General features: G+C 44.6%; 1 protein-coding gene across 2 annotated transcripts in view; it reads left to right on the top strand.

Annotated features, from left to right (window-relative positions):
• Window positions 1-15,452, top strand: part of PRKAG2 (protein kinase AMP-activated non-catalytic subunit gamma 2) — a 154,288-nt gene that overhangs the window by 37,200 nt on the left and 101,636 nt on the right. Inside the window, exon 1 of one of the 2 annotated variants that reach the window (XM_015852864.2) lies at window positions 9,000-9,494. The exons of the other annotated variant lie outside the window; for it this stretch is intronic. Coding sequence (XP_015708350.1) covers window positions 9,240-9,494 — 255 coding nt within the window. The 5' untranslated portion in view covers window positions 9,000-9,239. Of the gene's footprint in view, window positions 1-8,999; window positions 9,495-15,452 lie in introns of those variants that run through there. 2 annotated transcript variants of the gene reach the window in all.

Below are 15,452 nucleotides of genomic sequence, written 5' to 3'. Positions count from 1 at the left end.
AGAGTTTAAGAAGTTTCTATGTCCCTTTCCTTGACATTGTGTCTGCCAATGAAGCTTCAGTGGAAGTCTGTTCTGAGGCTCTGATGAGAGGCAATCGGGCTCTGACACCAAAGAGTACATTCTGCAGAGGAAAGCTCTGCATAAAAGGTGCATGGCTGAGGTGGAAGGCAGCTTATTACACGTGCCAACATGCTGGCAGCGCTGCAGCTGGAGGTCCTCACGGACCCTACAGTCTGTTAAACGTTGGTATTTCAGGTGTGTGGGACTAAAAGGCTGAGGGACTGGGAAATTTGCTTTTCACATTTCTTTGCAATCAAGACGAGAATCAGCGGTCCTGGAGAAACAAATACCTCAAGTCCTGTGCGGTTGGGAGTGTTTATTTTGTTTCAGGACGTTATAACTGGTGTATTATGGCACATTAGCCGTGTTTTAACTCTGAGTGCTATGAGAGGGCAATCCAAGAGTATTTTGGAGCTGTATTTACTCCTTCTTTTCCAAAACAGCTGCCAACTTGCGCGTCCACTAAAAGAGTGCTGCCAACAGTAAGTGCATATAGCAATTAATGTGTTCTAAAATACAGTTCTCGGAGTATTTTAATGAACTGTAGGGGTGGGTTGTCTTTGGCAGGAGCACTGCGGAGTTATCCAACAGAAAGGGCAAGGGTGAAAGGCTTGGAGTGGTTTGCACAGCCCTCAGCTGGTGGCTGTTTGTTGATCCAGCGGTGCTGTTTGTCACACTCAGCGTTGGTGTCCCACCAAATGCCACCTCAGGGTTCCTAACGCTGCCTATTTAATGCTGTGCTATCATCGCTGCATGCAAATCACACCAACTGGTGCACACTGATACGTGCTGTTCTGTAAAAAGGCATTGTGACTGAAGAGCACGTAGTCCAAAGAAGCAGAAAATGATGCTTTAAGTTACAGAATGCTGCATAAGAAATGAGATTTATTTCTCCAACCTTCCAAACAGGTGATGCTGCTCTTCTGGAGCCTCGTTCCTGCTCAGGAGCTCACCTGGCACTGGTAGCTGCAGGGTGTCTTGTGGGAGCTCTGCAAGTTTGGGTTTAATTCTGCTCAAGCAAAATATCCGTCAAATTTTAAAGGCAGAGTTTAGCGCTCTGGTCACTGCCGTGAGTATTTTTTCAGCATAATGATGTTTTTGGTTCAAAATGACTGAGATGAAACTGGGGCATCCCTGCTGACTTCTGGTTTTCTCCAGGGTTGTTTCTTCAGCTGCGCCGCTTGGTTTTAGCAAAGTGGGGTGCAGCTGGGAACGAATCTCAGGTGTCCACGACTCAGAAAGCCAATGAAAACATTCTCGATGGGATTTTAATATCAGCAAACCTCATAATTACAAATACTGTTCTGGGAACATTAAAACAAGTGCCAGGAAGATGCCCATAAAGCGGTCAGGACGGCTGATTGGATTTCATCTGCAGATATTGAGCAGTAGCTGTTGTGTAGAAAATGGAAAGCTTAAAAGACAGAAGAGCTGCTGAGGACTGGGCAGCTTGGTAATGGCCAGAGGTTATTTGCTGCTTCAGGCAATTGGGTAAAGTTGTTCATTATTTATTTACCATTTATTGTTTGCTCCCCCAAATTTGAGACAAGAATGTTAAAAGGGAATTTCAAAGAGACGGTTCACAGCTGGGCTGTGAAACCAACTGACTGGAAATGCTGCTGCCACTCTGCTCCTGCAAATGGGAGAGGTTACAGTGTCAGCATTGCTGCTCTTTCTCACACAGCTCAGCCTCCCAGGAAGACACTGACAGGACATTTGTTATTATGGATACATCTTTCACTCCTTACCATGAACATATAACAGAGAGTATGGACTAGGAAAGATGGGAAGGCTTGGAAACATTCATACACAGCACTAGCTTTTATATATGTATCCTTAGCTTTACCTTTGTATGTGTTATTAGGAACATGTATATATTCACACAAATTATTACTCTTATTGCTCAGGTTCTGGGTTTAAGTAAGGTGAATTCAGTTATGCCCTTTTATTTGCTGCATGTATAGGTTTCTCTCTCCATAAGGCTGTACCTTTTCTGTTATTTCATGAATCTCTCAAGTGAAAATCCCTTTTGATGGTCTTAATGACTGTTTTGTGTGCAATGCCCTCTCACTATTTTAACAAAGCATAAAAAAGAATGCTAAAGAAACGCTCATAAGCTTTTCTTCTGCAATGATCCTTTGTAGTTGTATTTGTGGGGCTTTTAAAATTACTATTATTTTGTTGGTTGGCTATTTGTTGAGTTCTTTAAAACCAAATTACATTACATTCACTTTTCTTTAGGCAAATTATTTCTAGGATGTAGTTAAAAAGTTGTTGCCTGTGGCCGGAGAGTGGGAGAACACGCTTTTCTTTCTGCTGGGGGTAGATTGCTTTAAATTATTATTGACGTGGTAAAAATAGGAAGTAAAGCTTGAACTCTGAGTGCTTTATTTGTTAGGTTTTTTAATTATTATTTTGATTTTTTTTTTTTCAAATAATTCCCTGCAGTGAAAATCAAACATTTCTTCTTAAAATAACTTCTCTCTCACCAGATCCTTCCTGCATCCACAACTGCTCTTTGCAAACTTAAATACTGGATTCTTATCACAAATGGCATCTATTTCAGAGCTCATTACCACAGGCTTCCGCTGTGCCAGTGGATGCCTCAATGAAAGAGCAGGGTTTTGCCTCCAGGCCTCCCTCTCTGGGGAGGGAATGTGGCTGTTTGGGAGGCCCCCACGCTTGGCATTACCTGGCCCCCTACCAGCACCTGTGGAGCATCCTTCTCCAAGAGGTCATGGAAGGTTGGAAAAGACCACTGAGATCATCAAGTCCAAGTGTCAACCCATCCCTCCATGCCCACTGACCATGTCCTCAGTGCCACATCTCCACTGTTCTGGAGCACCTCCAATGGACAGTGACTGCACCACCTCCCTGTGTCACTGCATTGCTGCTCTTAGAACTGGATAACTCGCAGGTGTTGCACTGGCAAAGAAGCAGCCTTGCTCTTAGGCAGGTAAATAATCCTCCTGTTGGCCAAAAATCCCTCTCTTTACAGTGTAAAATGTCTGACTGCTCTTTCTGATATGAACTACCATGGTGTAAGGATGAGACTATTGTTGAGACTATTCCTTAAGCGTTCATGCCAGTCTGCAAATGTTCGTGTTGCTTGTACCCATGGCATTCAGCCTCCCACTAAACTGTGCCTCTGCACATGAAAACGAGCAGATAAGCTGGTTTACTTTACTTTCATTAAGATGACAAATACATGTACCGCATTCTTTGTGGTGAGTTTCTGACTCTTTGCCAGCTGTCTGCATCACGATACATTTATTTAAAAGCATTTATTTTCTGACTGTGCTTTCTATAAGTGCTGCAGGGCAGTGTTACCTCCATTTTTTTTCAGCAGCCAGTTGACACCAATGGAGATCTTTGTACTTCACCTTCTAAGCCTTTGATGACATTTTAACTGCTCATTATGGTATGTAGGTTTTATCCTTTTCTAGTTGGGCTCTTGCTTCAATTCAAAGTTAATGGTTACTATTTATTGCATACTTTAGACTAGCATGCAGCAAAGTTGGTATGTGCACGTAGTGCCTTAGAAAACCCAGAATCCCCAATATGAAGAACATTCTGTCCCTGGGCAGGCTGTGCAAACATGGGAGTACATGAGTAATTTACCTGTGCCCTGGAGTTATGGGGACAACTTAGGTGAAGTAGTTCAGTGCCCAGCATGACTGATGCCTAAGATGAGTAACAAATAGTCATAAAGCTCAAAGAAAAAGAAAACAGGCTGTGCAAGCTACAAGAACATCTTAATTCCTGGATGGTGGTGCCATGATGTTACTGTAGTGAGATGCTTTCTTTTAGTGCTCTTCGGAGAGCTGCAGGTGTGCTATAACTTTTTATGTTCTCAGCCTCAGAGTCTAAACAAAAAGCTTAAAATATCACAGATGATTCTGGTGGGGCAGGTTTTAGGTGGAGCTGATGACCATCAGCTTTGTCCCAAACCATTCCTTAGCTTCTTAAGTACTGATTCCTCCATCCCTGTGGGGAGAGGGACCCAAAGCACCCGGAGCAGAGGCAGCAGCAGAGCTGAGGCATGTCCACTGGATGCATCCATGCTATGTCCTCATGGAAGCACTCATCCTTTGAGGTCCCACTTTAGGACCAGTGAAGCCAGGAAGTGATATTGCAGGGTACAGGTTTTCATACATTCCAGTTAAAAGCCTTGGTGTGTGTGCAGAAAGAAGCACAGGGCTTCATGTTGAAGCCACAGCTTGAGCTTTTTGTTGGCCCACCAGTTCCTACTCCCCTGTGGTTTTCTCCCATTTCTAGATGCCATGGTATCATCCTTCATCTGTTCTCCTGTGGGACTATTTCTATTCTTTTCTATGCAGTGTAATTCAGGCCATACTGATTCAGCAATAGCTTCTGTTGGGTGCTGCACAATTCTGACTTAAAATCTCCCAATGCATCTATCTCAGGCGAGGCTGAATGAGGAACCAATGAGTCTCCTGCACTAATTTTGCTCTCTGATTTATTTTATCATGGGGATCAGGATATCTCTGAAGGACTTCACCCCCTGTGATAGAAGATTAGAGTCCAAAATGTCAGTCCTTCATGAGTTATTGGGCACCACATCCCAACCCAACCCTCATAATTCTCCTCCGTCACTCAGAAACCTTCACTGACCCCACCACAGCCCTTCTCTGACATGTCTCCAGCAGCAACTCCAACCACAGCCATGTAGGAAGCAGGCTGTGTCTGCCTCTGGATGTGGAGATGAGGTGTGAAAGGCAGGGGGAAGGGTTAGTACAACATAGGGCACAAGGCTGCTATTTGTCAGCCTCCGAACCTGTCCTTGTATTGTGCTCACTCAATCATTTCAATGTGGCTATGGTTTGGGTATACATATAAATACAGAGGAGATAAACAGGTAGTGAAGAATTAGGCATACTAACCCATGCAACTATTGCCTGCGTACATCTGTTCTGTTTTTGGTTTGGGGCATCCCTGGCACAGTGCCTTGGCTGCAGAGGTTTGTGGGGTGCTGACTCTGGAGAGGTGGGTTCTCACTCACTGGGTTTTGTTGGATCTCACATGGATGCTCTGCTTCTGGCTTGTCAACAGTGAGTCACCAATTCCAACTGTTCGTTTCATTGCTTGGTAGATCATGCTGAAAAATTGCAAAGAAAAAACCTGTGACTGAAATGAATAAAAGATGAGCTGTGGATGTTGTTTTCCATGAGGTGATTCTCTCCTCCTCTCTCTTTTCCATTTCATTTCATCCCCACCACCTTTATTTTCCAATGTTTATTATTTTTGGTGATGAACTCCACAGTTCATTGCTACCTCTTACTGTTGGGGTCTCTATTGTTGGTCTTTTTTCCCTTGTACTCCCTTCTCCAGCCCTTGCAGATCACAGCTGTCCTTTGCTAAGAGTCTGCTCCCGAGAGACCACATCTTAATAAGATCCGGTGTCATTTATGTTGCATATTGGCAGTTCTCAGTCTCCAGTTCATCTTCCACTTGGGCTCTCCTTGCCTTCCAACTGCTGCTGTGGTTTTTCATGTTCTTCAAGGAGCTTCCCCCAGCTGTGCTGCCTGCTTGGCTGCAGGCTGTGGTGCACATCTGTGCTGCATGCTGCTTTTGGTTGCTGCTCCCTGCAGCATTTTGCAGGAGTAAGGCAACCATAAATATGATGACTGCATTCCATGTAAATAGGCATATGAAAAAGGATCCACAATGAACAAATTGCTCTGCCCTACCATGGGGGCCTCTAGCTCAACAATATGCTTCCATTTTCCAAGGAGTTTCTCCATAGATTTTACAAGACTTCTTGCTTAGTAAGTCAGGACACTGAAATTTTAGTGGAATCTGGCCCTGTGAACTCATTTATGTAGTACTTATGAAACCACTGGATCTTTGTGGAAATTATAGCATATAAATAAAACCAACCAATGGCAAAGCCTTTCAGTCTCCTCCGGGACATGGTGGAAGGTTGCTGTACCGCCAGTTGGAAATTCATGATATTTTGGGCTTGTTCTTGGCCCAAAAATGGAGAAATATGATCGGTGTTTTGGAACAGCGTGAGCGAATGGTGCAGGAATTGTGTGCAACAGAATCTGAAGCTGATTGAGAGCCTGGCTCTGATTTTTTTTGTTAAACTCTTTGAATGGAAAAACAAGATACAGCTGGTACAACAGTGACTGTTCCAGTTAGGCAGCCAGCTTTAGAGCTCTAGGCTAGTGAGAACCAGGTAGTCATGCATCTGCTTTCCTCCTGTTTTGATCTATGGACCTCAAGTAAGAGATTGACTCACCCTAGAAGGCATAAGTGGGTTCAAATGAAAGAAAAAAAATCACACTGAAAAATTTATTTGCATGGGAAGCTGATTATATAAAATGTTTTCTGGAGGCTTATAGGATTGTTCTTAGTGCATAAGGAAAAGGCCTGTGCATTATGGTGCTCAGGGATATGATTTAGTGAAGGGTTTTTAGAGTTAAAGTACTGGTTAGGCTGTGGTTGGACTTGATGATCTTCAAGGTCTTTTCCAACCTGGGTAATTCTAAGATTCTATGATTAGCATAGGGAATTTGGGATCTCTATCCTTACAGACTCCCAGAATATGTCAGCAAAGGATATTTGCAAACATGCATTGATGGCCTTGTTTGGGTGGCCTTCTCATGTGAGATGATGTGCATGAACTCAGCCCTACTCTTTGTAACCCAGCCTGCTGCATTTCACTTCTGAGCAAACACAGCCTCTCCATCTCATACCAGAGCACATGCACTGGCTGTCACAACTGACAACTCAGGCCTGTGGGTTTAGGAATATGTTGGGGCTCTTAGGCAGGATATGTGCCACGTAAATGCAAGCAGTCATTTAATAACTGTAAAAAATACTAATGTTAAAAGTTCTTGCCTATTTTTCCTCCCAGAAGGGTGAAAGAAAATGGCAAATTACTGAATGTTTTTGTGTGGATGTCAGGAGCTGGGTGGAATCCAGCAACTATTTCAGCAAATATTTATGAAATTGTATCTAAACCATTAACTGTTCTGCTTATCTCAGATGTGGTTGTGCAATGTGTTTCTCTTGCTTCTATTCCTTATCCAAAGGTGGGGGAGGAAAGGGGATATTTTCAAGGTGGAAATTGTGCCATTTCAGGCTTTGAGACCAGAATTGGTTTGGAAGATGAATTAATAAAAAACCCTTTAATAGATCTTGGTGTTCCTTTAAATTGGCTGTATCAAACTGAGCGCTGCGAATGATTTGAAAGGAATGATTTAGGGATATAAGACAGTTTCCTGGCTTTTAATACCCGTTTTATTTGATCTGATCTTTAATCAGAATAATCCTTTTAAGCTGCCTATACACAGAAGCATTTGAGCTGATCCTTGCCTTGTGGCTCTGTTGGTAGGAGAGCCTCTTTTACTCCAAGACTGCACCAATCTTCCTTTTTCCCCTCCCTAAAACAACCACGGATGGGTCCTTTCTCCTACAGCTGTGGTGGGACGGGCACAAATGTGTTTTGCTTGCACCAGCTGGTAGACTAATTTCTCTGGTAACACTGAAGCAGACTTATAAAAGGAAGCTTGTTTATTTTCCCAAACTATTTGTATGTTCTGCATGCATAAAATATTCATTAAGCTGGGGAAAAAAACCTCCTAAATGCTAAATATTTGTTCATTTCTGTATTGAAAGAGGCAGATGCTGAGCTTGTCTCCAAGTGCTCCAAGCAATAGCTGCTATTTGTGAGCAAACACCACGTTCGTGTTTTATCCAACGTGCCTCTTCTGCTGCTGAACAGAAATTCCTTCCTGGCTGTGGTGATGTTTGTTGTTTGATTTGGACAGAATAGAGGACAGCACTGGTTGCACCTGAGTGCAAAGGGGGGCAGGTTCCTGTGATGTGTTGTTCCGAATAGTCTGAGAGCGGTGTGTGAGCCGTGCTACTCATGCTATAATGATTTAGGAACTAGTAGCCATTAATTAAAACAATCCCTCTATGTTAAAAACTGTTTCAGTCCGTCCTGGCAAATGTTATTCTGAAATGGCCAAGAAAGGGTTGGCAAAGCCTCACAGCTCAGGATTTGGCCACCTGTTTCTCCAGAGAGGTGTCAGTTCATTGCATGAATGTTTTGATGGTTTTTGTTAAAATATTGGAAGCTGCAATAGGATCTTTTTGCTTTTTGCCCTAATGTTAGTGTTGTTCTACCAGCTGTGATCTGATCTGTGGCAGACTTCAACATTGTCTTGGCCAAGGACATGGCCCCATGGCTTGGAGGTGCTTTGCCGGTAAAGGACACTTCATGAGATTGTTTTGTGGATTGATCATAGAATAGTAGAATGTTTTGGTTCAAGGGGACTTTAAAGCCCATCTAGTTTCAACCCTCTGCCATGGGCTGGATGCCCTCCACTAGGTAAGGCTGCCCAGGGCCCCATGGGTCACCCACAGCTCTCTGGGCAGCAGTGCCAGTGCCTCACTGAGTAAAGAATGTCTTCCTAGCATCTAACCTGGATGTTCCCTCTTTTGGTTTAACGCTGTTTCCCCCTGCCCTATCACTAACTACCCGTGCAAAACGTCCATTTTCCTCCTGTTTATCAGCCCCCTTTTGATCAGAGCTGAACGCGATTATAAAGAAAGATTTTTCAAAGACCTGTTGCTGAAAAAGAACACTCAAATGGGGGCATTGCTCAGCTGGCAGTCGGAGGGTTTGCATTGCTGTGCAAGCATACATACATAATTCACGTGATGTAATTTCAAAAGCTGAGCTGTTCTCTTGATTTCTAATGGCAATGTCATACTCTGCAGTCGGACGGCTTGTTTTCCCGGTCAGGTCTTTACAGCAAATTACAAAGCAAATCAAATCTTCCTCTGTTCGCGTTGCAGAAGGGAGAAATGAAGCACAGGGGCTTTGGTAGCAACACAGAGTGTTGGGCCCACGGCTCTGCTGCAGCAGCGCAGCACCCATCCCTGCCCTGCGCTGCCTTCCCCGGTGCAGCGATGCAGATGCAGCCTCAGTTACGTGAAGCTCCTGCTCCCAAAAATAGTCTCCCTTCTCTCCCGATCGCGCTAAAAACGCCTGCGGTTCTTTGAACTCGGCAAACTTCCCCTCTGGACCCGCAGCATTCAGCTCTCGCAGCCGGTGCGGCACTTAATGACCCTCCTGCGCAGGCGATGCGCTGCTGGAGAGAACGTGGCGTGTCCCCGCAGCCGGGTAATGGAATCCTGCGATGGACGGAGCGTCTCTGGCACGGAGCCCGCAGCCAAACGTCGCCTGCCTTCTCTCCAGTTACCTCCGCTCCCGCTGTCCCCGCGCAGCGCTGCGATGGGAAGGAGGAACACACCCAGCCCCGCTCCCCATCTGTTGCAGCATCGGCTTCAGTAGCAGAGCCGGAGATGTTTCAATGTGCTTGCCTTTAGGGAAAAGCCTTGTATGCAGTTCTTCAATGGACGTTTCCAGCCAGCCAGCGGGATTTTTCAGAGCTGTAAGTCTCTCTCTCTCTAACCCTCTCTGTGGGTTTCTTCGGGTTTGATTTTCTATTCATTTATTTATTCTGACGGACTCCAAACGGGAATAGGTTTTGAATTCATTTAAGTGGAGGAGCCTGAGTGCGCTGCAGGACTCAGCTGAGAGGCTTCTTCAGGCTGTGTAAGAGATGCGCGGTGCTCGGGTGTTTTGTTTTTTCCTCTTGTTTTGTCTCTTTTATATGCATGGCTGGCACAGGGCTGCTGTCCTGTTTTGACAGCATTCAGTTACAATAGATATCTCAAGGCTGAACAAAACGTTCTTTTATCTAGTTAAAGAATGCAGCCGGGTTTTGTTTTTTTCCTTGCATAACTTTTCCTTAATGTTTTGGAGAGATTATCTTTTTGGGGTGTTTTATTTAATTCCAGTCTCAAACCATCTGCTCTCTGCATCCTGCAATGCCTGTTTTCTCATCCTTGATCATCTCAGAGCAGCCTTAACTGCTGTGCAACCCCTTGCTGTGGCAAGGCATTGCAAACCCCAAATTGCAGCTTTTTGGTAGGCTGGTTGATTGGAGCTTGTATTTGCTGTTTGCTTGTCTTTTCATGTCATATCTGATGCTATGTCAGGGTAAAGATGTGTATTGCAGCCTTCACATGTTCCTTTTGCATTTTTCCCTTTCTGCTGACAGACTTAATGCTGTACTTGCTGCAATTCATGGGCTTGTGAATGAATGAATGTCCGATAATGATGATGGCTCTTTCCTGGGATCAGATGTAAAGCTTTGGGTCTAACAGTGCCCTGTTAGTGAGGTGATGGGAGGGTTTCAGTGAAGGGTAACTGGAATTTATGCTGCCATAAGATACAGGGGATTTTGCCAGCTCTTCTTTGCTGTGCTTGTTGGTCCTTGTGCTGTAGCTGTTTCAGCCACACAGTGTGGGATGGATTAGGGTGTCTGTTCTGGGGAGAGATTTTAGCTCAATCCCTGTATGGAAAGGAGTCGGGACTCCAGGAGAGGTGGGGCAGCGGAGGCTGCTCTGGCTCTGAGCAACCCTGGGAGATGAGAGAAATCTGAAGTTGGGAGTTGGGGCCTGGAGCATCAGTGGGAAGAGAGAGTGATTGGCAGGAGGATGAAATGGATCCTGCTGACACAGGGCCAGCCCACTGCCTTTCAAGTGCCGATGGGATTGAAAGGGAGGCGGTGGGAAAGGCAGCCCACAGGGACTGTGCTGCTCCTGGTTTCTGTATGGGGTTACTGAGTGTGGTATTTCAGGGTATTCATCCTGAAAAATGGCACAATTTGAAATACGAGCTAAAACCACAATAAAAAAAAAAAAAACAACAAACCAACCAAGCAACCATTAATCTGTACCAGGATGTCTTACGGCTATCAGGAAGAAATGAGGAGAATACAAAGCAATATTGTTGTAAACCTTTCAAGGTAAATCACAGAGCTGGCACAAACATCATCTGCTGCAGGCCGTATGCAGAGCAGGGCTTTCCATTGGGAAGAGCAGACCCCTGTGCCATTTGGGTATGTTCCATCACCCGAGTCAGTCCAGCAATGAGCTGATTTAAAAGGCAAGAAATAATAAATCATCTGTATTTAACAGAACCAGCAGTTAGAGAGCTTGGTATGTATATGCACACACAGTAAATGACTTTATACATGCTTACCATCTATATTCTCCTATATGAGAGCATGCACTGTATGTGAGTAAAACAAGAAGAGCTGCCCTGTGAGGTGAGCTCTGCCACTTCCAGTCCCTGGAGGCCACAGTCAGCAGTGACAGTCTGCTCCTGTTTCCCACTGTAGGAACTAATGCTTTTCCTGGTAGAACTGGTATGTTTTGGTAACTGTATCCTCTCTCTCCGATGTAAGAGACACTTTTCTAATAGGTATTTAACTGCTTATAATGACTGTGGGCAGTATAATTTCCATCCTAATGAAGCTCAGATGAGGTGTTACTGAAGCATGCATTTAAATGCTTACTGATAGCAATGCAACTACTTAATATGTACAGATAGAAATTATCATTTTTAATGAGAAAAATAACCAGTGTACCTTAAGGACTGCATTACTCACATTAACTTAATTTTTGCTAGCACTGTCCCTCTATAAAAATAGAAAGCCAAGCAAAAATAACAAATGTTATTCTGAGTCAAGGTTTCCTGCTTGTGGTTTTAATTCACCTTGAGAAATAAATGGTGCACTTCTCTTTGCTTAGTTTTGCTTCCTGCTTTGCTGCTCATCTCTTCTATGGGAGGATTTTGGTGGAGCCCCGTGGCTCAGTGAGTGGCCGTGATGGGCTGAGCTGCAGGCAGAGGCTTTCCCAATGCCCCTGGCAGAACCTGGGTCACTGATCCCAAAGGGAGGCTTATTTTGTTATGAAAACTGCATTGGGACTGTCTGCCACATGTCTTGGAGCAGCAGCCGTGCCAGGCTGGCACTCTGTCCATCTGTTACCATGGCTGGGGAGCCCTCCTAACATGGAAATGTGTCCTGTGCTCCCTCGGCAGGACCAAATGCTTTCTGAAACATGGTCATGTACCAATTGCCAGCCAAAACAAATACAAATCTGCCTGTTTTGGCTGACCAGTGTCTGCTGGGTTTAGAAAACAGCATATTGGACAGAAACAAGTCTCTGGAAATACAGGTGTGTAAATATCATACTTAAGTTTTGGGCTGATTTACCTGAATATAAGAGTATTTCCTGGTCGTTTCTTCACAGCGTATTTGACAGGTCCATTGTAACCATTGTGCTTAATGGGAGTATAAGGATTTAGATGGTTGAAATTAGAAGACTTATTAAAGGAGTTGGAAATGAATATTGCTCACTTGTAAGGGGTCGTTCCTGCATTGGGAAGTCATAGACCTTGAAAGAAGCACACAATTTATTTGGGGAGGTATCCAAATTAAAGTGTTAGCATTGCATGTAGAGTAATTAGAAAAATAAACCCTTATATAGTGTGTTATTTCTGTCCTTCGCTTTCCACGTGAGGATTGTTTCCATAGTGGACTCACTGTAAAAATCTTATTTTCAGTAATGGGAATATCAGGTGAGGATGAGTAATCCTTATTCAAATCCTACTTGATTCAGTTGGACACGGTGGCTTCTTCCTTTTCTCTGCAATGGGTGCCCTCCATCGAAGAGCTAACCGTGTTTCCTATCCAACACCTAAAGCTGTGTAAAGAAAATACACATTTGAGTAACACTTAGAAATAGCAACAGAGATTAGGACCTCGTCGTGCTACCCGTTGTATATGGATGCCTACAGTGTGTCTAGACTGCGGGAAGAGATGTGATTGAAGCTTATCTTAAATTAGCCTGGCTGAGTCCCGACAGCCATACAGCAGCAGGAGCGAGGAGCTCCAAGTGAGCTAAATTGCTGGAGTATTTACTCAGCCTCCCACAGGGATTTTACAGCCTACGATCACTGGGTGTTGTCATGGCTACCCTTGTGTAGAGCGGGGTGAAAGTGAGCTGGCTGATACCACACTTGTGATTGCCGTGTAGATGTGCCTGTAGTATGTAGTGAAGCCTGTTGTGAGGCTTCACAGCAGAGGGCAGTGAGCATGGAATGGGATGCACAGGGCAGTGGGCACGGCCCCAATGCTGGAGCTTATGGAGTGTGGGACACTGCTTTGAGACACAGGGTTGGGTTTGGGTGCTGCTGTGTGGAGCCGGGGGTCGGACTCAGTGATCCTTATGGTTCCCTTCAGCTCAGGATGTTGTGTGGGTCTGGAACTGGAGGTGCAGGTTGTAATGAAGTTTGGATTCTCACAAAATGAACAATTTAATGTCATTTATTACTATTGAATGGCACCGCTAACCAGAAAAAATAAAAGAGGTACCAGTTCTTTGTCTGCATACCAGTGTATGGTGGGTCTGAAGGACACACAAGCTGATTTTGAGGCAGAGCATCACACTGTGACTGTGACAATCTTGCCTGTATTGTCTCCGAGAATTTGATCTTCCTTCTGTCCTTGAGGGCTTTTTATGCTGCCAGCTTCAGCAAATTGTACGAGGAGCTCAGGGGATGGAGAATAAAGTCATCCATTCTTCTGGGAAAAGGCAAACAAATAGACCACCCTATGAAGTTCAGCATCCTGTATATAATGGTCTCTTCCCACGTGTGGTGCTAAAACTAAAACCAAAGCTGTAGCAAAGCGACTGTACATTTTGTAGATTGGATTTTGATCATCCTTTGTTTGCTGTGGTTCTGCTGTTCTACTGAGGCTGATGTTCTGTCTTATAGTAAATGTGCGCTTCTCTCTGCAATACCTTGGAATCCTTTGTTGTGTTTATGTAAGTACTGGAATGCAACTCTGTTGGCACAGAGCACATGCCATCTGAAGGGTAACATTTGCAGTCTCTTGCTGCCTCTTCCCATAGCGGTGTTTCATTTGGTTGTTTTTAATTCCCTCGTCATTCATCCGATCACGTTCACCAGGTCTGAGGTATGTTATCTTCTGCTTTCACTTTGTCTGTCTTAACTTGTTCTTGGCTTGGAGGAAATGTCTCAAAGGAGAAAGTTGCCTGAGCACCCAGGAAGGAGCTTAACAAAGAGGGTGTAGCCAGCAGGGTCTGTGGAGCACCAGGGTGATGTTCAGTCCTCTCCACAGCTCCATACATGTAAATCAGGCTGCAACATTTAAAGGCAACCACTTTCCCCCGCAGCCTGGTAATACACGGGATCTTGCTGCTGCAGGCATTGTGTGTGGATTGTGCTGTCACAGAGAATGCTGAGAATTTCATTTTCCCCATTGATTTGCTTTCTCTGCTCTTTTTTTTGTTGCCAGTCCCCGTGCCGCATTGTTCTCCATGTGAAGGAGCTGACTGGTCAGGCTGTTGTGTGCTCCTACTGATGGGCTGAGATCTACTGCTCAGGGGACAGCAGTGTTTCTGTACCCCTCTAAGCTCTGTGCATGCTGGATGGGGCTACAGGCAGAAGTGGCTGCATCCCACCCTAGGTCCATGTACTGCAGGCTACACTCGGCTGCTTTGCAAAGCCTGAATCCTGGCAGGAGAGCACAGGCTTGACAGAAAATTTCATTTTTTCCATGAGCAGCATAGGAATGTGCTCTCGCAATTGAAGGCTGACACTGAGAGACAAACAAAAACCAGTCCACAGGCTCTTGACATTGTTTTTAGATGAATCCTGTCTACAGCCTTGGAAGAAAAGGTGCATTTACTGTAGGCTGCTGGAGCTTAATGACCACTGAGAGCTTCAGAAGAGAAGGGTGTGCTGCAGGCTGCCAGTTTGCCATGATCGGGGTAACTCAGCTCAGACAGCTTTTTTGAGGGAACTATTAAGGAATAGGTTTCATTGCTCTCTTTATTCCTTTACCTGGGAAATTCTCAGTGTCAGCAGCTCTTTCAGGTCAGACAGCGACAGTTTGAACCATCAACCCATGAGTGAGAAATGGAGAAAAGCAGCTCCAGTAGCTCTTTAGTTCTTGGCGTGTCTGTTGTCGCACATGATACTGCCAAGTTTTTTTTAATGTAGGACATTGAATAATCACCAGATGGATGGCGATTTTCACTTATTGGGTTCTGTGCTGGAGTTCAGCCAGCAATAATTCCTTAACTTTTTAGATCGTGCCTCTTTGGGACTGAATATTTCCATTTCTCCCTGACAGCTCATCTCTTTATTTTGATTAATTTTGTTAAAAAATTAAGGTGATTTATGCTTTGTTGTTTCAAGTCTGGTGCTCTGTGCACTTTGACATTGGTGTGTGTGCAACTGCTCCTGTACAATCACCCAGCTGACTCCTGGACCACGCTGCCTCTGGCACCATTGTGCTGCACACAAACTCAAGTCTTTGTACCATCTCAAATGGTCCAGGTCTGCTTGGTTGTTCTTTTTAAGTATGAACAGCCTTAAAACAAATAGCACACAGATAAATTGCAATCGCCCTGTGAAGTACAAAGCTGGCTTGCACAAATGTAACCAGCTTTGTACATCTGTTACT

This window comes from Coturnix japonica, chromosome 2, assembly GCF_001577835.2.
Source record: "Coturnix japonica isolate 7356 chromosome 2, Coturnix japonica 2.1, whole genome shotgun sequence".
Lineage (NCBI taxonomy): Eukaryota > Metazoa > Chordata > Aves > Galliformes > Phasianidae > Coturnix > Coturnix japonica.
The sequence above is the reverse complement of the archived record's forward strand: the minus strand, read 5'-3'. Positions and strand labels throughout refer to the sequence as shown.